This window comes from Lepisosteus platostomus, chromosome 18 (assembly GCF_059453375.1).
Source record: "Lepisosteus platostomus isolate fLepPlt1 chromosome 18, fLepPlt1.hap1, whole genome shotgun sequence".
NCBI classification, from domain to species: Eukaryota; Metazoa; Chordata; class Actinopteri; order Semionotiformes; family Lepisosteidae; genus Lepisosteus; species Lepisosteus platostomus.
This window is the reverse complement of record NC_142628.1, coordinates 4,949,339-4,972,709: the sequence shown is the minus strand read 5'-3', so window position 1 is coordinate 4,972,709 and position 23,371 is coordinate 4,949,339. Positions and strand designations below refer to the sequence as shown.

The 23,371-nt window shown below is 40.5% G+C and overlaps 2 protein-coding genes across 2 annotated transcripts in view; both read right to left on the bottom strand.

The window, feature by feature from the left end:
• The window catches only part of abtb2b (ankyrin repeat and BTB domain containing 2b), a 49,369-nt gene extending 44,004 nt beyond the window's left edge, over window positions 1-5,365 (bottom strand). Inside the window, exon 1 of the mRNA XM_088610980.1 lies at window positions 4,032-5,365. Coding sequence (XP_088467106.1) covers window positions 4,032-4,899 — 868 coding nt within the window. The 5' untranslated portion in view covers window positions 4,900-5,365. The remainder of the gene's footprint in view (window positions 1-4,031) is intronic.
• Window positions 5,366-8,317: 2,952 nt separating this feature from the next.
• The window catches only part of b4galnt4a (beta-1,4-N-acetyl-galactosaminyltransferase 4a), a 164,345-nt gene continuing 149,291 nt past the window's right edge, over window positions 8,318-23,371 (bottom strand). The window contains exons 12-20 of the mRNA XM_088611109.1: window positions 21,977-22,077; window positions 20,969-21,042; window positions 18,378-19,626; window positions 17,144-17,505; window positions 16,450-16,603; window positions 15,250-15,322; window positions 14,308-14,461; window positions 12,294-12,420; window positions 8,318-12,079 (exon numbers count right to left, since the gene is read on the bottom strand). Of these exons, the coding sequence (XP_088467235.1) occupies window positions 11,965-12,079; window positions 12,294-12,420; window positions 14,308-14,461; window positions 15,250-15,322; window positions 16,450-16,603; window positions 17,144-17,505; window positions 18,378-19,626; window positions 20,969-21,042; window positions 21,977-22,077 (2,409 nt within the window). The 3' untranslated portion in view covers window positions 8,318-11,964. The remainder of the gene's footprint in view (window positions 12,080-12,293; window positions 12,421-14,307; window positions 14,462-15,249; window positions 15,323-16,449; window positions 16,604-17,143; window positions 17,506-18,377; window positions 19,627-20,968; window positions 21,043-21,976; window positions 22,078-23,371) is intronic.

Here is a 23,371-nt window from a genome sequence, read left to right as displayed (position 1 = left end):
TGCTTCCAATGCTGAGAATAAAACCCTGCCTTATTTTCAAATACATGCAGACAAGAGCTTCAGACTTTCCAGAGAAAAAGACAAGAGAAATAGTCCAGAATATACAAAAATTAAAAGTAACTGAAACCAAAATGAATCAATGATTTTTGTTCCACAAACTTCAGGCTTGTTTTTAAAATCCAAGAACTATATCATTATGGCTAAACATTAGGGAAATATTAGAAAGTGTTTGAAGTCAGAGGTGGAAAGATTTTATCCCAAAATGCAACTCTGGCTGTCAGGTGTTGTGAATTTGTACACAGATATTTTTGGGATTTGCACATTTGATGTAGTGCAAACATATTTTTCACATGAAAAACGGATGCTAAGGAAAAGGCTCATGCCTTATATGACATACTGCATCGTGAAATCCGTGAAATGCTCATTTCAAAGGCGAAGTGTTGACCCAGTTTATTCACTGGAGCATCTGTGGTGATATGATAGTCTCTGTTGTGGAGTGCACATCTTGCAGTCATCAATGCTAATGTTTTCAATACAAGATACCGACTTTATGACTTGCATTATCTCTCCCTGTGTGATGTTATGTACACCAAGACAACTTAAAACGTAGATGAAGAGACTGCTTCACTTACTGCGGATCAGGGGATAGAGAGACTGTTTTAGACATATTGTACAGTACTTCACCTACTGTTCCTTAAATTATTGTGTGGTACATTTTTGCACCTGCACAATAAACCATTTTGTCCTTCAATACAGTTTCTTTCAGGGTGTAGTATAAGTTCATGAACCTAAGGACATCTAAACATGTTTTAAATTTGTATGTCTGTAAAAGCTTCTTCAAATGCATTAAGTTCCTATGATTGTCGATCACCGACGACAAACTCTAGTCATGCTGTACAAGTAGTGGCATTCAATCAATAAACTGTGCTACAAATCAAGCTCGTCGCTAGAAATAACATATCCATAGCACTGCACACCTCTAGACCTGAAGGAAGTCACTACACAGGAATACACACACCAATCATTTTTATCAATTATCATTTACATTCAATGAAAAATGTGCATTCTTAGCAATAATTTGGATGACAAAGTTAGATAAAGTTTTTTGTTTATATGCATTTGTCCTTTATCGTAATTTAACAATACTGATACACAGAAGAAACAATCATTTTGGATTTGGATGATCTGTGTGAATTAAACTCAAGATCTGTGAAACATAATAGAATAAAGCCAAGAGAAAAGAGGAAAAATACATTTAGGTTAATATCCTCCTAAGCTAGTGTAGATTTTTTAAGGAGGAGGGCTGTTTGCTGTGCTAACAGTTTTAATCAGATTAGAGTTCCCTTTGCATAATGTAAATTAATTCTTACATTGAGTATTAATTAATATTGCAGCAGTTCACACACTGCAGCTGATGAGTATTGAATTAAAAAGTGCATAATGCCTGCTAACCACTGTAGTCCTGGATTCTTTGCTTAACTGCTCTGCCTGCTGTGAAGAGCCAAAAAAGAAACTATTCAAGTGTGACTTTTGTTTAAAGTCAAAATGCTATGCGAAAAATAATATTTTATGATGATTTAAGAAAGTACTCTATATCAGAAGAAGCCACGGTGTGTTTAAAACAATATGCTATCTGTTTTTTTAATGATCCCTCCTATTGTTTTTTTCAAATAACATTACCAATATTCAGGTTTATCTACCGGTATTTGTCTTGTTCTGCTGAGAATACTTATTTGCTATGTAGTTACAGTCAGGTGCAACATTGGGGAACATAATTCAAGCAGTTCTTTCTTTGTTTACATGAATCCACTTGCATTTTGTGCGCAGTGCTTTTACATCAGATAAAAGTGATTTTTAAAGCTTGGGACCTAAAGATATATCAACAGTTACTGTAAAACCCAGCTATACATTTTAGACATCTGCTAATAACTGTGGGCACCTTGACAAGGGTGTTGTGCCATTTAATCTATAAGATACTGTAACTCGGTTCTGACGTGTGTGTTTATGCTCCTTATCCCATGTGCTCAGCTGGGTTAAGATTCAGTGCCGCTGTTGGCCAGTGTATGACAATGAACTCTGAGACATGGATGTTGCACACAGACCATGGGGATGCTTCTACCTGTACAGTAAGACAATGCAGCTTGGTAGCAGTTGATGCTGTCATATATCCCTGTCCAGCTTGCTTTTTTTTTGGTTCCTCAACTTGCCATGTAGCACTGAACGCAGGGTTCAGCTAGGTACCTATTATCAATGAGATCAATGAGAATGCAATGCTCCTTCAATCATTACCAACTACCCTGTAGGGGGCCGTGTCACATGATAAACGACTCCGACAGGTGGGCATGTTGAAAGATTGTGTACACAGGACTTCATTCTACCCAGGTTATGCAGAAGCAATAGCGTAAAATAACTTGAGAAACAATTGATTAATTGAAATACGGTGGATAGCAGACAGATAATGATTGTCAATAACCAAGTAAAGAAAAACTGGTATGCAGTCGATTACCATCAAGAACATGCAAACTCATAAAATTAGCAATTTTAGCCCCCACAACATATCTCCACTAGAAGATATACTGTATATCGATGTCTTACACATATCTCAGTAACTACTTTGTGGTTCCTTCTGTATGCAAGTACAAAATAACCAAATGAGATCTAGTACTGCAACTGCAGAAAATAGGACCATTTACCTATATGTGCCCATAATCCACATTGAGCCACCAACTAGATACAGTATGTGACATAAAACCATGATGTTCCCATTTCTTCCACAATGCTCTGTACACGAGGAATGACAAACACCCAAGATGAAAGCGTCATGGAGTGAAACAGGAGACCAGGACCCCCATGTGGGGTGACCAAGGGGCAGCTGCAGAGGTGGAGATGGGGTGGAGGTGGGATGCAAAAGACGTGCAAGAGAGAGAGATGGGGATCTCGTAGGTATTTCTAGGGTTTGGGAGATGAATGGATTGTCAGGAGCGATTGCTAATTACTGACAGCTGAGTCTGATTGGGCTTGGTTGGTGTCATCCCTCCCGAGCTTTTGTTATAAATTCCATTTGGTTAGATGGTCAAGTTGTGACTTTGCAGAAGCAGTGCCTCTGGGTTTGCACGGATGGATGACCACACCTGACTTGATCAAGGGCTCTTCCTGTCAATTGGTAGAAAAGATGAACTGTGGTGATGGTGAACAAAAGGGCTCTGAATGCCCTGTCAGCATCACATCATCACAGTCCCGACAACAACATTCCCAGTGTGCATTCCCCTTGAAGTGGGACTGAAACTGGTAATCCTCCATAACTTTCAGCCATGCAAATGTCACATCTGCATGTGCAGATTCACAAGCACACATTTCTTAACACTGTCACAATTCTTTATTATTTCATACTTATGGGGGTATTGAGGAGTGTGAACTGAGATCTCAGATATATATTTTCTACTGCCACAGGATGAATATTACTATTAGAGTAAAACAGATTATTTGGTGAGTCTTGCATCATAACCAGGGAAGAAAAAAACATTAAATAAGCTATTTAAAGGGTTTCAGGACAGTTTGCTACTTTTGACTACTGTTTTGGGATAAGTACAAAGCTCTAAACGCTATTAAATTAACATTTCCAGGTTTACATATGGGTGCACACATTAAGACGTACTGTAAATCAGTACAACGCCGGGCAAAAGTAGACGTACTGTATGGAATATATTTCACTAATTTCAATTGAATCTTTCGTTGATCAAGACCCCGTAATCTGATAGCGAGTAAACACATGGAAAAAAGAAGGAAATCAAAAGAACTCAGTTATTATTATAGTTATTTTATGTCTGTAAATATGAATAGTTTAATAAATAATTATATTTTCTGATATTCGTCCTACACGTCTGTGAATCAAACTAATGAAAAAAACTTATTAGCTTATTTTGAAAACTATTTTTGTTCAATGTATTACTATATTCATTTTTCTGTCACCTTTTCACACAAAACAAAACTTCCAAACCTATGTTTGTGAATACAAAAGAGACTGATCCTACCGTTTGCGTTCTTCCCACAGATGAGATGCTCGTAGGGCTGCAGGAGTCCCCAGAGCTCGGCATCATTGTTGACAACCGCCTCCAAAGCCTCGGCCGTGACTCCTGTGCCAAGTGAAACTCCATCTGGACTCGGCTGCCTCTCCCCCATCAGCACACGCGTCCCCACCTCCTCCACCAGTCCCTCCATGCAAGCGGCCAGGCAGATCGCCGCGTACTCGTGGATGCGCACGGAGATGCGGGTGTCCACCATCCAGCGGAAGAAGCGGCCAACCGAGAAGGTCAGACCGCATCGGGAGGACTTGCCTTTCCGCAGCCACTCGCCTGCGCTCATGCTGTACAGCGAGATCGCCTTGACGGTAGCCGAGACGCAGCTCTCCGCCAGCGCCCAGCTCAGCACCAGGCGTATGGCGCTCTGCACCTCAAAGCGGGTGCAGCGGCAATGCATGACACTGAGCCGCTGGGCTTCTCTGGAAATCCGAATCAAAGCCCTTCGTAGGAGAGTAGAGAGCCTCCGGACAGCCTCCTGGGAAAACGCTGCCCCCTTGCCAGGTGTTTTGCGCAAGATCTTGCCCACTTCGTCGTCGGTCCAGGGGAATTCCTCCAACTCCGGGAGCCGGGGACATTTGGAGAACATGTCCTCGGGGTCTTCCGGCAGTACAGTATTGACTGTGTCCCAGCTGTTATTTCGGCTGTTCATAGACCCTGAATAGTACCACCAGTTGCCCCGGTGCGGAGCGCTCATGAACGCCTGCGAATTGGATTTTGAAGACGAGAGGCTAAGAGACTTACAAGAGTCCCCTGCTCCATAGCCCGAATCGAGAGTCAAGTCCTCCAGGGTCTTTACGGTGGAGCTGCACATCCCTGCCATGACTCTGGCTAGACTGAATTAAGTGTCCCGGCTGCTGCAGCTAATTACACTTCCAAAGAAGTTTTCAGCGGAGTCTGTAAATCGAAAAATGCGCAAAATTATCCTGGTATATGTTTTCCAAACAAATATCGTTCACTTACGTTTTGTATGTACAGTGCTACATTAATATTTCAGTTTCGGATGTTTTATGAATTCACTAGGCTAATGCGCCGCTCCTCAACTTAGTACCTTCACTGTTTGCGCTTCAGTCGTCTCCGTTTTCCAACTTTCCCTGCATGTACTGGAACTCACAGGTTTATAAATCCAAAGAAAGACAGGCGGTTACTTCTTCCAGGGAAGTGTGTTTTGATCCATGTGCGGGAATTCATCAAATCTACACACTCGTCCGTACGATAAGCGAATTTTTCCATTTGCCCGATGGCTATTTTTTAGCAGGAAGATCAGCGTACGCACGGACTGAAGGGACCTTTAACTGCACCGTGATCTGTAGCCTGCAGTTTGCACAGAGCAGCACACGGACCAATCAGCAGCTCACCCCGCTATATCAACCAATCACCCCAGCAGCCACAATAGGAAAAACTTCTTTTCTGGATCTGCTCCTTAAACCAAGAGCTTCTCGTGTTTCAGTAGCTTCAAAACATTCATTTTTAATAACAACACCATTGTAGGCACCTACTGAAATCAATGTAAAAAGGAATGGGCGCAAACATAAAGAGTGTAAAACGTTGAGTATGAAATAAGCTGGCCAAATCACTTTCTTGCAAGAGCAGGAAGTCTAACAAAAGTGGAACGGCTGTCCAATGAGCTCAGGAATCCAAGAAATGTAGTTAAAAGAGCAAAAATAAAAGGGGAGATAACGAAAAATAACAGTTTGTACGATTAAAACAGGACATAGGACATCATGAGGAAGTAGTGAGGAAATAATATGTTTTGTACATTAAATTGTTTTTTTTTACCTTACTATGCAAACTTAAAAAATATGTATTTTTTAGCGACATGGACTCTCAGATCATTTTTAGCTTTAGATTATTTTAAGGCAATATCTTTTTTTTTGGAAACATTTTTGTGTAACAATAGAGAATTAATTGAACATAACACGACTTAAAATATCGACATGATGTTGTTGAGGAGATCTTTTCAAATAAGTATTTTTGGTATTCCATGAGTCATGATTACCAGTTCATATTATTTGTAAAAGTTTGTATTTTGCAATATTTTTACAGTATTTTTGTATTTTTTATTTGTAAAATTTGAGTACAATAGAATGCCATAATGCTGTTACAGCTAACAGAGATGAGGTGTCATGATAAACCACTTCAAACAACACTGAAAAGTTGTCTGAAAACAGAGTATTTGGAGATCTAAAAGTGGCAAATAGCAAATAAATCACAAATGGTATAACTTAAAACAACTTAATTTTCAAAGTAGAATTAGATGAATGTACCAACTTAAGTAGGAATTGTTATGTGATGATTTTTCTCTTCTTTTTCAAAGTCCCTGTGAAATATTTATGCTTTCTGGCAGAATAAATGTCTTGTCAACCATCCATGCTGAAAAATGAACAAACTATGAAATATAATGGAGAAGGGGTCCCCCATGTGGTATACTGGAGAAAATTATACTGGAAAAGTTTTCTACATTGAAGGCTTTATTAAGATATTGCCCTCTATATTGCAAGAATAAAGACTCTATAATAGCAAAGTGTTTTTACATCTCATAATCTGTAAACTCTACATGCTATTTCTCTTGTACTGGCCATCTGGGTTATTCTTATACATAGTTTAGATGTAGAAAAGATGGACCTTTTACAAGTGCCGCTTGCCCAGTAATGTGCCCTCTGTTGGAACTGTTAGATATGACAGCAGGATCACATCAGTAGAACATCAGCAGTTTAACTAAATCCGGGCCTCACAAACTGCCTACCTGCTGTATTGCTCTCCTGGCCCTTCCACGGCTTGCCCCTGCGACATCTGTGACCGAAATGCTGAGCCATACCTTGACCCCGCGAGCGGCGCTTGTTCTATTTCTGTTTCCCGCATCGCTTTGGGCCTTATTTCTTCAGTTCTCCTATTCTAGTCGCGTGATGCCACTCCTGACATCCGTTCCTGTGAGCGGGTCGTTCCTGGCATCCGCGTGCGAACACCTGGCTTTCCTCGGGTTGTCACTCCCTGCATCCGTGACAGAATGTTGAACTTATTTTTTGCCATTTCTTGTTCCCGGGTTTTTTGTTACTTTCACGCCCTCTCCATCTAGAGGGCGCTCCTTCTCTGTCCTGTTCCTAGTTTCCCTGTGCTTTTCTTGTCCTTCCAGTGTGTCCTTGTGTGGAGCTACTGTATACTGTATATTTCCAGGCCTCTGTTTGCGTCTCGCTAAGGATTGAGGGTTCGGATGTCTTGAGACCAGGTCACCTCTTCCATGGTCTGAGGGCAGAGGTTTCTCTCCGACCTCGTCTGACCCCCTTGAGCCCGGGCTAACCTCCGTGTTGCCCCTATTGCCGCTACACATTGGGTCTTTACTGCTCTCCTGGCCATTCCACGGCATGCCCCTCCGACATCCATGACACTATTAGCTGTGCCCGTCATATTCTGTCTGAGATAGTCTGCCATTGCATGATCTACCATGTCCATATTCTACCACTTTGTTGTTTTAAAGTGACTTGTTTCACCAGAGACTGACAACACACTGCCTGTGCACTCAGAGGTTACTTCAGATCAGGAAGAGCTAATCAATTATTTCCCTTTTGAACATGAGATAGGTACATTCTCAGTGCCTCAAAATGGAATAGCTTTCTGACTTTGGTTCAGTAAGAGGAATCATTTGCTTACTTTTCATAATTAGTAAGTACTGAATTTAGTGCTGATTCCTGAGTTTCACAATGTCCTACTGTTACATTATTTTGAATCATGTGTATCATCTAAAGTTTCAATAAATTAGACCTTGAAGTGATAAGTACTGTAATTACGTCCAACTTCCGTAAGCAAACATTTCAATTTAGCAGCCAAGAGTACATACTGTAACAGAGCAAGAGCACACAGCCACAAGAACTGATGTACTACTGTGTGAAATGGCAAATATATTTTTTAAGGAAACTCTTCAGGTTACTAATATTCCAATGAAGAATTATGAAAAGCTGCTATTCCTTACAACCACAGATGCACATCTGTACTTCTGTACTTGTAAGGACCTTCCATTGATTCTTGTTCTAGTATTATTTACCATACTATACACTGCAAAAAATACATTTAAAGTTATTCTGGATGAAAATAGGCCCAAAACATTAATAATAATAGTGATTTACTTTGTGTGGATCACCTACCTGATTCATTACCTCTGCTTTGGTCTTCACAAATGTAGCAATACCTGTACACACATTTTTTTTCTGATAGTGTAATGAAGGGGATCGACATCTACACCAAGGTGAAGCTTTATCTTAAAATTTTATTTAAAAAAAAGACAATACAGTACATTCTGAAAACTCCTGCTACAAAATAATTTCACAGAAATTACCCTTGGAATGTATATCCCTGTCTTTTTAAAAAATAGGCAAGGGCTGAGCTGCAGAGGTTTGACTGGGACAAAGTCCTGGTATAGTGACTTTAGAGGAGGGAGACAAGCTGAACTGGATTTACCCCACCACCACCAATTTACAGGAACAGGCTTAAACGGAGCCTTTTTCAGATTCAGTAGGATTTGTTTGTCACAGATATGAAAATCCTCATTCTCCTTAATTGAAGAAGAAACTCTCCCTGATAAAACCAATGACAACTGTAAGATGTTTATTTTTTTAATGTAAAGAACATCCATAATCCTTCAGGCCCTGAGGCAATCAGGCATCTCTGCCATTCAGCTCATTGACTGATCTGTTCCTTTAGTTTCGTGATTATACATTTGCTGTATAATCAGCAAGACACTCAAAGTTCAGATAAGAGGCCTTATTTCTGAGTTTTACCTCAAAAATTAATTGAACGTACATGCTTCCTGTTTACACCAACACATTTATTTAATACTACTTCTTACCTAAAGTGACAATCAAAGGCACATCTTAGAATCCATGAATACATCTATCTAGCGAGGGAGAGCACTCTGTGTTCCACAATGTTGAGATTAGCCAGACTACACTGCCTGTGTTTGTGTAGCTCCATGCCCTTTGAAAGGGGTAAAGTATCAAAGCCTCCCTATATGCGTGGTTGGGTAAGGAGCCCAACAACCATGCACGTAAGAATTAACCACAGAAAGCCCATCGAACCTAACGTGTACAGTATGTCTTTGGGAGCTAGGAAGAAACTGTAGCACCTGGCGAAAACCCCTTGTAAACACGGGGGAAATATGTAAACTCTACAGTGACAGGTGCTAAAGGCAGAAATTTTAGGCAGCAGCACTTATCTCAATGCCACTGTGTTGCCCTCCAGACTACGTCAACTGACACAAAAAAGAAAATAAAAAAGAAACCATTAAAACTGAAAAATTTAAAACCAGATCGGTAGTATAGTAGTGTTATAAGAATCTTAGTAGAATTTCCTTGAGAAGTTCTCCTGAATCCTGGGTATTACTGATGTAGATACAAAGTCAATATTAAATTCTTAAAAGAGAATGTAATTATGAATTAGGTGCGCAGTGTGAAACTGCAGTGTATCAAGGTTATGGCTGGATTATGGTAGTAAATGTGTTTATAGGAGAAAAACAGTTATTCATAAGAAAGAGCTGATCCATGTACTGCAGGAGGTGGGGGTCACCATAAAGAAGATATCTGCTTGGCCCCTGACACAGACAAGAAACACTCCTCTGCTGTCACTCTTTGTCCCAGCCCTGCAACATAAAAGAATGAGAGTTTCCCAGATATCAAGTAGTTCCTTTTCTTGTAAACATTACAATGTTTGTGTCCCATTCTATACAAAAAAAAAAACATACAGTCCCTGTACAATCTTCCTCCCAGATGGCTTGCTTTCAGAACAACTTTTTACAGATGAAAGCATTAACACCTAGCCTGGATTTCAGTATAACTAAAGACTCTTAAAGCTATTCTTTTCATAAATGTACTAGTGTTAGTTACAGACTCAAAATCTAAAATGTATTTAAAATATTGAGTTTTTAGACTTTTAAGATATTTTTAAAATGTAAAACTGTTTATTCATATATCTCTGTTCTCAGAGTTGGAATAATATTTTTTTGTGTTAAGATCTGCTCAAGGAAAGCTCACTGAAATCAAAACTTGTCAATGAAATGAGTTCTCCCTTTTGTGAAGCAAAGGGCTTGCTCCATCTATTTTGGGACATAACTACTGTACATACTGTATGGCATACTGTACTAGGAAACCAGAAATCAGATTTTTGCCTTAGACTTGTTCAACTACTTGCTGTAGTTGAACAGCTGTAGTTGCTGTAGAAATTATCCTACTGTATGCAGTCGGTGCTGGCTCATGTATGAGCTCTGTCATTGGCTGACTGACTAGGACAATTGGCCAAGTGCCACAAGGCCAGGTGGACTTGAGCCAGTCAAGATAATCTTGGCTTGCTGAACACCGATGGCCCCAAGGACTTACTGGGTACCTGTGAAGTTTTCAGTGGAATTTTGCTAATTGATGGATTCTCTTGATCAAGAATCCTACAACATGAAAAACTACAATATGAAAATATGTGGGACCTGCAAATGAAAGACTGCACATGGCTCTAATACGTGCTAGTTCCTGGAGAAAGTGTGCACTGTCTTCACCTCCCCATGGTGTTGTGAGGTGGTGTACAGTAGTAAAGAAACAAAATTTAGTTCATCTTCAGTTCCAATTTGAATTACTATAAAAGAAAATACATTAAAATAATATCTTGCAATCTAAATAATCACTTGGTGAGAACAATTCAAGTTTGTGCAGTTTTAAAATAAATATTCTAGGAACTAGTCCCAGTCTAGCTAGCAATCTATTTAAATATTCATTTTTACTGCCCTCTCCAATGACCAAATAAGTTCAAGCTGTTATCCAAGCCTGACCCATTCACACCTACTTAGTGCAGTTTTGTTTAGTTTAGTGTGCCAGTCCAACCCCAGAATCAGCAGGATTAATATCTAAAGTAGATATATTTGGTTTTCAAGGGCAGTGTTCCTCATCCATAACCTAATGCATCTTTGTCCCTACTGCTTCAACATCACTACCATTAATACATAAAAAACATCTCAAGCTTGCCTCACATACTCTGCATCTGCATTTCAGAGAAGTCCAAGAGAAAAATACAGTAATCAAATGGCCTTCAATAAGTTTCCTTGGCAGGAGCTGTAGTGTTCTTTTATCCATTGGATTTTGTACAATGTATCAACAAAATGATGACCAACATGGTAATCATATGGGAACAACCTACAACACATTGTTTAGCATATCTTTCAGCTATTGACTGGAAAAAAGTGATAAAATTATGTCAAGGTAAGTCCACAAAACCCAAAATCAAATACAGTCATGGACACCATAACAGCGCAAAACAGATCCCTGTATTCACAGATAAGGGCCTTGATACACACATCCCTACAACAAATATATCATCACCAGAGCAGGTCTGTAATGGGAGGCATATATGAAGTGCATAGGGCAGATCCAAAAGGGTCTTCCTGTACTAGTGCTTTTTTAAAGCCTGACCTCTTCTTGTCAGAAAGGGATTCGGTAAAATCCCTTTATTGTTCGTTCATTTCCCAGTCATAAAATCACAACTAAACCTTTCTTTAATGATTCCCTCCTGGTGCTGCCTAAAACTAGGATCTATAAGAAACAGTTTTAAAGGCTCCAATTTCCTCTTAGCAGTGCTACCATTCTTCTCAACAAATACAAAAAAATTCAGAATCGTCCACTTTTAAAATCCTTTAAGAATTAGACGTACTTCTGTTGAGTACTTGTTAAATAACTGAAAGCAGCCAAGAGAGAGTAAGTCATCTGACTCAGGGTGGCAAACAGAACGGCCACTCTCTCCTTGTCTTCGAGTCTGGGAAAGGGGTCCTTAAGGGAACTTGGTAGTCTCTGAAAAATGCCCACATGGCACTGAAATAGGCACCCGAGCTTCTTCCACGGCAGAGCTGAAGTGCCTCCATACGCTATGCTTTGGGGCTCTTCTTCATCTGAGCGTTCCACATGCCCCGTTTGGAGTGGTAATAGTGAAAGAAACTGCGCAGTCTCAGCCTCTCCACTTCCAGCCCGTTCTGAAGAACTCTGCGTGAAAGCAAAATGAGATCATGAGGATTTTTCACACATCTGTAAGCAGCCATAAAGGTGAAAACATGAAAGCTGATGAAGTACAGGGTTTAATACAGAGTTAAGAAAGAGTCAAATGTCAGGTAAAATAAAAGCAGACTTTGACATTTTGGGACACTGGCCTGATTTGTGGCATGGTTCTCAAAACAATCCCATTTCTTATTCAAAATACCTGTCGAGGAGCTCCCAGTCCTCGCCTCCCCACCGATCTTTGAACTCCTCTGTGTTCATTCCTCCTATCTTGTCAAAGTCCGACTTGTAAATGCCAAACAAGCCAAAGCCATTAACTTCCCAGTATCCTTAGGGAGAAGAGAAGAAAACCAGGGTCAATTATTTCTCCTTTTGAATCTTTTGATCTTGTGCTGCCTGCCTGGATTACCCTGTCATAGCTGTCAAACACAGACACTAAGCTTCCAATTAATTTAAGAAATGCAGACTTCAAAGCTTTGCAAGACAACAGAGAGGCTCTGCTTGAAAGAAAAACTGAGTTTGGTGTTTGCATGTCACAAAGTAAATGTGCAATGTGTGCTCCTTGTTCTGGCAGGGTCATTATTTTAAAAAGTTTTCTTTCAAAACCAAATGCAATAATGTAAGGCCATAAAAAGGTCTAGGCATGGTAGTGACCGAATGAGTTTTACAAATCAGGGCTCAGATAAAGAGCATTGTAACGGATTCGGGTTCTTGGGCTCGCTGCTCCCCGCCTCAGTTTGTCCCTCCACGGCTTGGGCACAAACCCAGGACTCCAGTGTCGCTCAACAGGGGTCCTGCCGGCTGAGCTAAAGAAGACCTTCCTCAGCCCGGGCGACCAAGATCCACATTAGGCGCAGGGGCGTATTTGTTACAGTATTAACACAGTAAAATGGTTTACAATGCATGTTTTTGTTTTTCATTTACAAAGTAATAAAGCTGGCTTTCATTCTTAATATACAGTATCTGCTGTCTTTGTCTTCTGATTTTTGTTTATGTAAATACAGTACTGTATATGACAGAATTTCAGTGTCTGGATATCAGATTTCTGCATACTTTCAAATATATTCTGGAACCCATCACTCCATTGTCAGAAAGCCACTTAATCCTAGAGTTTTCATAACCATGCCTTTCTGTTTCTAATGATATATAAAACATTTGTTTACACTCTCCAACTTTGCTTAACACAGACAAATTTGTAAAGGATGCATTTAGAAGGTTCACATATAGTCACTGCATCTTTCACTACCAAACTACAGTATATGTGGTATTTAAAATTTGCTCCCTTCTGCATTAATATATTTGATTTAATGACTGTAGCGCACTAATAAAATAATAGAGAATACCCATATTTTCCTCATTTCTCCAACAATGACAACAACATGTTGTCACAAAACTACTAGACAGTATAGGACCATTTAAGCAACAGTTATTGACACACCTTCACTAGAAATGGATAGCAGTTCAGTAGCTCCTTATAGTATGAATGTGTCTCCCACTGCCTGTAAGTATAAACACCTGAGGATGTCTGAATTAACACATTTGCCAGAATAGCTGTAGTTGTCAGTGATACATTAGAATCATAGATACCAAACTATCATGCCTGTTATGAGGTCATAGACACTAGCCTTCTTTCTAATAGCACAGCAAGTTGATAAAAGGCCTGGTCTGCTACCCAGGAATCATGGGTATAAATATAGGATGGGTAAAATGTTATCTTACAGTAAATACTATTCTTTCATTGTTTGCCAGTGCAGTGTATATCCAAGCATTTCATTACAAAGCATTACAAAGTGTAAGAATTGTCAGGCCTGTTATATCTTTCATTAAATGCTGTTGTCTACCATAGAATTTTACAAGTTAATTAGATGGAAGCACGAACAAGAGTATAATGAATAATTTTCTAACACTTGGACAGCTCTACTGAATCTCTCTCTTAAATGCATTCTTGTTAGTGCGTTAGTGTAAGGTCCTGTCAAACAAGCAACTATTGAGTCATCTTCGAATCCACATATGGCAATCTTTCCTAGTGTAAAATGTGCAAATTTGAGGAGGCCATTCAGCCCATCCAATTCATATGGTAGATGGTTACATGATGCTATTCAGTTTTTTTGAGTGAGAATTTGAAGTTACAACTAACAGCCTTGTGAATTTAAACTCTAGATTGGGGTGAAATAGACAGACAGACAGTAAGACAGTGACCCCAGGCCAAGTGTTACCGTCAGGCTCCCTGGGGGAACTCCCACAGCCCAGCCTCATGACTATAGGAGCAAAAGCCAGCCGCCCCTCCACACAGTGCTTCCTGATGCTCTCCAGGATGTTGAGGGGGAAATGGATGTGGAGGTCGCACAGGAACACAATGCTGTGACTGTCCTGGAAAATCAGAGGTCGGACAACATCATTATTCTGCTCACAGTGCACTCCTTTCTAAAGTCTGAAGTACAGCTGATGGAACCCCGGATGAAAAGGACTGAATTGTGGCGCCCTGACACAGTGTGACAAGATATGGCATCAAAATCAAGCACAACCCGAGAGAGCTGGAATAGTGTCCACTCATGGAAGCACAGCCTTGAGTTGATTTTGTATTGGTAAAGGCCAATGACACAGCTCTTGAAAACAGATCCTACCTTGCATTCTGCTTGTTGTCCTGTCTTAATCAGTCAATGTTTAAATCAGTCAATGACTGAAAGACTAGTTATAATAGTAATTATGAGGTATTCTAACAGTCTATGTCTAGTTGAGAAATTCTGCTTTACAATAACAGTTTTGACCTTTAAGTAATAGAATAACTTATGGTATAAAACTATCTGGAAAAACATAGAGAAATTCTTATACCTGTCAATTCCAAACCAAACTGAAAGCTGTCTGGATCATAATTATGACAGAACATAAACTGCTAAAACTGAAACTGCTGACAATTCTAAGGAATAACATTTAATACTTGTACTGTACAGTACATGCTCTAAGCATTATCATTTGTCACATAACATTTTAAAATTAAATTGATGAAAAATTTAGAAAGCTACAGCAGGAAAATTAAATAAAAAGAACAGCTAATCTGTGTGATACAGGTCCATGCATTCCTAAAGAAGACTGTGATAGAACTAGAAGACATGATTACTGCACATATCAAAGCAGCCTTAAATTTGTCACTGGCTCACCTCAATGGTGTCTACTCCAATTTGCAAGCCTGCTGAACGTTCAAAATTTCCCTCCCGCCTCAAGTACTCATATCTAGTACAAAAGCAAGAACAAAAGATTGATTGGAACAAAATACAGTGCATGTAACATATCTGCTTTTGACAACATTTAAAATACACAGCACTGAGTAGAATCTAAATACACTCATAAAACACAGTGCAAAGGTAGCTCCGTTTTGTGCTTGCTTCATGTAATATGATAATAGCACAGTAACACCAAATAAAAATATCACAGAAAACAATAGATTAAATGTTTTTGTTGGAAAGGTAATATAATTAATAATTTATATTTTACACAGTCATTCACTATATGAAAAAATGCCCAGTTTTTAATAATCTTCATATTATCAACAGAGGAAAATAATTACTATAATGGAACAAGTAATAGATTTATTCCATGCTGAAAAGAGAAGAAAGAAAACACAACGTTTCGGCTCCACGGCCAACATGTTGTGTTTTCTTTCTTCTTTCTTTGTTGTGTTACAAATCAGCAGGTTTGGGTGTTACAAACATGCCAGTAACAAGGATCTTTCAGCAGACCGTTGTACCAGGGCTGTTTCCAATATTTGGCAAAATGAAAATCACAAACCCATCCAAGAAAAGGGAAAACAAAAACTGAATCATGACACTACAGATAAAATTAAAATAACTCTGGACTATAAACTATAATTACAGCCAAACCCACTGAAGAGCTGTTACTGTAGGGCATATATTATCGAGGAAAATCAGAACTGCTTTAAAAAAGACAGGTTTCATAGCACAAGAAACACAGAGGATTCCACATGCAGAGATAATAGTTAAAGTGAAGACTGGGGAATCTAAAATAATGGTCTAAAAACATGGTCTGAGAATTGGTCAATGAACATTAAATAATATAATGGAGAGAAATCTCTAACTGGATCGAGATAATTATGTCACAGAATCAATTAATTTTAAGATTCTTATATATTTAGGAAACCTGTTAAATTTGTCCAAGACATAAACTAGGGATAGTTGCTTAATACTGCAGGAAAGAAACTTTTCTGAAGCATTTACAAGGTGCACTGTATACTAATTATTAAATGTTAAATATTGGATTTTTAATCTTGATTCTGAGCAGTCCTGAGAGTCCACTACTTTTGGAGTTATTTCCCATAGGAGGCCTGAGTCATGCTACAGCACCTTGGCACTTTGCTGTCCTTCAGAGCCTGTTCTACATCCATGTCTTCACTCTGGAAGTCCACAATGATGATGTTGAAGTTGTCATCCTTGGTCTCGCTGTGCAGGTACTCCATGTCATTGATGAACTGCTGCACCCAGCGGGCCTGGTTCTTCACTAATGGAGAAAAGGCAGCAGAGCAATCTTACAACAGACAGGTGCCTCACACTGCCTAGATCACAGAGAGCAGATTCAGTCCTGCAGGACTTCATGAAGTCTGTTCAAGTCATCAGTCGTTGAAGACTTGGGAATGTTTCCCAGTTCCTGATGTTTTAAGCATGAAAAATGTAACAGTGAAACAGACTGGCTGAAACTGGAAGGAAACCAGATGTCAGAAGCCCTCCAGGTCTGGAATTTGAATTTATATGGGGGAATCATATTCTGCTGAAAGAAAATTTTTCATTACTAAGACATGGAAGCTGTGTAATGATGTCGGCCTAGTCTTTTATATAGTGAAACCCTCCTTACTCACCACAAATCCCAGTCTGGCATATTCTGATACCCCACAAGGCCCATGCTAGAGGGCTTTCAGCCATACTGTATCGAAGGAAGCAAGCACAAAGAAACCAAGCAAGATGTCAAGCAGCCAGGCTAAAAAAATCCACCCTGTGCTTTTCTGCTATTGCTGCTTGCCACACATCCCCCAGGAGTCAGTACCTGGCACGACAAAGTGCACCATAACGTCGTGCCTCCACTGCAGCATGACCGGCTGGCACAGCAGGGGTTTGGTGTAGGCTGTGTTCCACTGGGTGGTGGTCCGAGGAGGGCCGTGGCCGGCAGGGGCGGAAGCCGTGGTGGTGGTGGTGGTGGTGGTGGTAGAAGGTGAGGCGGTGGCGGCCCCCTCTTCCCTCTCCAGACTGTCCTCCTGCCGCCGGCGGTGCAGCAGCAGGTACACGTACTCCGACAGCCGGACCACCCTCTTCCCGCGCTCCATCAGCTCCAGCTCGACGAGGTAGCGGTTCCCCCGAGCCGAGTCCCGCCGCTTCTCGACGTTGATGATGCGCAGGAGGGTGTAGATCCTGCTGGGAGAGGAGAGACTCAGGCAGGGAGCCTGGGAGCCGCCGCGCTGGAACCTAGCAGCGTGTGTCTAAAAGTCGGGTTGAACAGGGGGTTTGAGTGCAAGCTTCAGTGTAAACATTTAAATTGGGGGATGGTTCTTAGCAAAATTAGCAAAATACAAATTAAGACCCATTATCTCTCATGTTCACAACTGCACTGTGAAATCCAGTAGCATATCTCAGAATTTTTTGAGTAAGAAAAATGTGCAGATCTTTATAATTCTACAACATTCCAATTTTTGCCATTTTTTTTTCAGCATTTACTCTGCTTATAAGAATATATAGTGTACACTGCTGTGCAAGTCTTGGGCATTTTGCAGTTTTCTGTACATTCAAGTCAATGCTTTTCCCTCATCATGGAGAAACCTTCTGCTGAAATTGTAGCCATTTTGTTAGGTGACTTGTGTTTTAGCCATGAAACTAATAGTTAATCTTGATCAAAAAGCAGCCTTATACTGTAGCTTTATAGATGTGTAGACAGGAGAAACTGTAAGTTGCAAGGCACACCTCAATAATGAGTAGAAAATGTGATGGGTAAACCTACTACTACACTTCACATTGGTGGTTGATGTATAGTTTTCTTCGAGTCAATGTGATCATCACCGTGTTTCTTCCCATCAACCCATCAATTTTCCTAATGTGGAAATTGTCGATGTTTATATCTCAATAATTACAATGTCTAAACTGTCCAAGATCTTTTGCACAACAGGATACATTAAGAGGGTAACTGATCAATGCAAACTAAACTCCAACGTTTACAGGGTTATTGCGAAAGCCAAACCCAGTGCACACTCCCAGTTATCGGATGCACTCCTGACCTCTCCCTGCCTCACCCTCCATTCTTTTCGTTCAGCTTCTCCATGTACTGTGCGAGCACATCCACCACCTCGCTCTCGCCGAGCTGTAAGTTGCCCGAGACGTTGCAGCGCAGGTCATTCCAGTCAGAGCGCAGCAGCTCAAAGTCCATGGTGTTGACGGAGAAGGTGCGCTGCCAGTTAATGGCCTCTTCCGCCCAGCCCAGCTGAGGATCTGGCTCCTCGTAGCTGTAATCTGAGAGCCCCCCTTCTTCGGGCTCTGTCTCAAACTGCTGCGACTCCGTGATCTCCGACGTCTTCATGTAGGATGTCACTCGGGCTTCTGTTGGAAGAGTATTCTCCGAGGAATTGAAGTCCTGGACTCCTGGGTTTCCTGTGGTGGGCTGAGAAATCTCTTTAATACTGGCGGACATGGTTCTAGCAGACAAAGGAGTTATGCCCCGGGGCTCTTCTTTTTTATGGGCCTCCCTCACTGTTGCCTTGGATACTTTGCGAGTGGCCTGCTTGGTGGAGTTGTTGCTCAGCCAGGAGGCCTTGCTCTCTCTGAAAAACGACTTGGCTTGCAGCTGGGAGGCGCTCACCAGGCCTTTGCCTCTCAGCTTGGAGTTCAGATTCACCAGCTTCGTGGTTTTGCCATTCTGATACAGGAAAACGCCCGGGAAGACTTCTCGTGGATGCCGGGGAGCCGTGGTCTTTCTGTTGGATCGAAGCCTGGTGACGTAGATTTTGTTCTGGTCCCGCTGGCGGTCTTTTTTATCGTTGACCACTGGGCTTTGGCCTGCGTGGGCTGAGTTGTTCAGGATTTGCTTGGCTCTACTAGTCAGCGCTGAAATGGAGTTCTGGGGAAGAAAAAGGGCAGATTTACCATGTCTAGGAACGGCAGCCACCAATGGTTCAACCCCCTTCTTGCTCCGCTCATCCAGAGCAGTCCTGATCCAGGATAGCGATTTACCACGGATGACAGTGGGCTCATTAAAGTCCATAACTTCACGGTCATCACGAACACCACCCACAGCACTGTCACTGGTTTTCTGTCTTTCTCTATTATTGACCCCCTTGCCCTGGAAGGTCTTCTTTCCGTGTTTAAAGTTATAGTCATCAACACCATCACCATAGTCAGCTGTGGTAAGAGAGACAGGCTTCCTTGTGGGCTTTGCAGATAAGTGCTGGTTGCTGAGGCTGCCATTGACTTTTTTCCTAACTGGCTGGTTGTCAATAGGTAAAGACTCATCTTCCGGGTCCACCCCTTCCTCCTCCTCAAGGAAATCTGGACACAACCAACAATTCAGAATCATTATGGAAAACCAATGCAACAAGCTAGACTAACTTCAACATTCAGATTTCCTTCTAGCATTTTACTGAATGTTCCTGCTGACATTGACTCTTCTGTCCATCTAATTACACCCTTTTATCCCATCCCTAACTGCTAGACATAGATCATTGGAATAAAAAAGAATTCCAACAGGAAATTGCATTTAAAAAAGCATAAGCAGTTCTCTTTTCTAACAGAATCATAACAATTCATAATGAATACACATTTGTGAAACACTGGACAGAGGTATGCCAATTAATTATTTTTTGAAATAAAGACATTTATTGTAGCAAATTGTTGGTCACATAACACATAAAATGAAGATCTTTATGTTGTAATTTTCATTGTAGTTTACAGCATTTCATTCCTGTTAACTCATTTACATTCTTGTATGCAATACATTCATTCTTTATTTAAATGAAAATGTAATGCTTAGCCATAATTAGAAACACGATCAAGGTAAGCTGTTATGCAGGCTACATGTACAGTACAGTAGATACATTATGCACCAACTAACATCATGGCAATCACATAACACCACTAGATGGCTCCCTGGTACCATCTACACCACAAGTCAAAACAGGCTTTTGGAGGCTCAGTATAGTCAGTGTTATTTCTATTCTTTTTGATAGTGTTTTCAAAAATGTTCCACCTTGTTCAATGATTGTGCCCTGACTCTCTTTGTCTGGGCTGTTGCCTCCTTCTCCTGTCCTCGGAGAAAAGGAATTGCATCTGAAGGATAAACTGTCATGAGTGTGACAAGTACCCAGGTTGGCAAAGTACCGTAGATGTCTCTGTTATGCACAGCAATTTCACTAGCCTGGGTGATCCGTGACTCCTGGAAGCAAACATTGATCAGGACTGATTTCTTCATGCAAGCTCGGTAAGTACCCAGTCTGTACTGTGTAAACACCATACACATCTGAAACCTCTCCGCAAGCCGTAATATTCCTCTATTTGCCATCTTAAGCTATTCATCTGCTCTTTCCGTGACCAACACTGCCTACACGTTTCTCACAGACAGTACATCCAGTGCTCTGCTCTCTTTTAGCATTGATTCTGTAGCCACACTGCCCGTTGTTGTAACTGTTAGTATTCACACTTAGGCTTAAGATAAATTAGCAATAAAAATGTTTGGTGAATACTGATTACATACTGAATACTGTAATACTGACTGCATATACAGTAGCTGTTTACAGTGCTATTAATGAACAGGGCAGCTGTAATAATCGTGCTTAGTGCATGCTTTGTATGTTATCGCTGTTTAATAAATGAAGGCCATGCTGAGAACAATCACCTTCTGGATTGGGAAAGAGGAAGGGTCTATCATCCTCTTCTTCATCCATCTTCATATACTTGTAGAAGCCAAATCTGTAAAAATCAGGGCATGTACAGAAGATAGATGTTAATGCTGAATACTCTGTATGAGCCACTTAATCTACAATTCATTGGTTACTTGTTTGGTAAGAAAACTACATGAATGACTTTTAAAACGTGTTGGCACGTTGTGATATAAAATAAAAAAATTAGATTTTTCAGCAGACAGCCTGCTTTATTTGTCCCAGCTGTGTCCTATCCCCGTTTCCCTATTTAAGCCCGGCGTCTCCGTAGTTCTAGACTCAGTGGATGCCTGGATGCCCGGATGCCCGGATGCCTGGAAGCCCACCTACCACCGGGCACAGGAGTGGCCCGAGGGCACAGGCTTCACCACGACGTCCTGACCTACTGAGTCCGGGGCTCGGAGCACCTTGTCCCGTCAAGCTTTTAATTATCTGTGTTCCTAGTTCCCTGTTCCCGAGTTCGCCTTAGATGGATCTCCCGGCACCTGGACCTTGGCCTTCCTTTGGACTGGTGCACCTGCGCTCCCCCCATGCACCAGTTCACTTTTTTTGAGGACAGTAATTGTACAGTACTCTGGAACTGCCAGGGAAATTATTTATTATTTGGTAACATCAGGGGATTGCATTTCCTTTTCCACAGCAAGGGTTTGCCAAATTACTATGACAGACTTTATACACCTGAGCTTTTATAGCTTACAGAACAAATTCCTCAAGCCTGACATCTGTCTGTAAAGCTGTTTCCTGATTTTAATGATTTAATGATCATTTTTGTTTTAGTAGCAATTTACTTCTCCATCAAGTAGAAGCTAACGGTTGGCTGATCCCTGCGTTGCTCAAGGGTTTGATCCTCTCCAGTGATTTTGCTTTAACAGTGCTCTATCACAACCTGTAGTTCACATTCAGAAATAATAAGGCACCTGCGTCCTAGACACCAAATGCTAAAAGGAGCAATTGCGAACACTCACTTCTCCAAATAAATAGGTGACTCCCTGTAGAAGCACTTGTTCTCTCTCTCCATGTGAGTCAGTCGGGTAAAGTCATTAGGATACACAAAGGACAAGTACACCTGAGAGTAGAATACAGAGCAGGTACAGTGTCAGCAGAAGCCTGAGAAGACCCAGCGGCAGACGAGAGCTACAGTACCTTAGTTTACATTTTGCTTGAGTCTTTTGCAAACAGAGCAGCAAAAAGATATGATTGGATTAGTGAGGACAGTATCAACAAACATCTTATCAGTGCAGCAGAATTTATATATTCACTGTCTGTGTTTAATAGAAGCTGCAAGGTAAAATATTTTCATCTATCTCTTAAACACAATGCTGATTTGGAATTTTGTTCTTATCATTTAATAATGACAGGGAAGCTCAAAATACAGGGAGACAAAAAAGAAATGTGCAAACATCTGTACTGTATGTGACAGAAGTTCCTTCATAACAGCAGTGATTAAACATATTAATAAACTAATAAGCATCTAACTCATGTGCTAAGAACAATTTATTTCTATTTCAATAAGGAACAGTCTCATAAAATATAACACCAAGATAATTTAAGATAATTTTATGAAACTTACAAATTCACATAAAATAATATTTAGCCTTAGTTTTCTGAATGCAAGACACAACATTTGCACTTTTTATTGTAATAATAATTACAAACCACACTATAATTCACACGCACTTTTAAAACCCTAGGGAGGCAACAACATTCTGGTCTGGATGCCAATCAGAAAATACGACTTTTGAATGAGTGCTGTAGATAAAGAAGGAAAAACTGATCTACCATTAAAGTGTCTGGAAGCTTCACTCTTATCTTCAGGGAACACTGAGTGGTTTAGTGCAAGCATCTTGTTTGTATTCAATTATATTTCTCCATGCACTATGATTAATTGGCTCGGATGGAATTAGCTTCCATAATACATGTAAATTTGTTTTTGGTGAAGAATGCTCTGTAACATACAATATGCCAAACGGATTTCACTCTTTAAAGCAAAATCACTCATCTTAAAGAGAGAAAGCCAAGAATGTTCTACATTCATTATCAAGAAGAGGACAGTGATTGTGTTTGAAACAGTCTACAGGGTATAATCTTTATTCAAACATGCAGAGAATTAGAAATAGAATAGTTTGATCATTTAAAGTTGAAACATAACATTGTTTGAGCCCTCAATCCCTTACAGTATTTCTTTATGATATGCTGTCAGTCGAGCCCTTTTAGTTTGATATACCAGAATTTGCATTTAAGTGATCTCTGATTTTCTTTAGATGTAAACATTCAGTTTTAATTAGAATAATTCCATGTATTCGTATGGCACTTTGCAAAGGGCTTTATTTATAGGAGAAGGCCCACTTCTGCACCTGCCT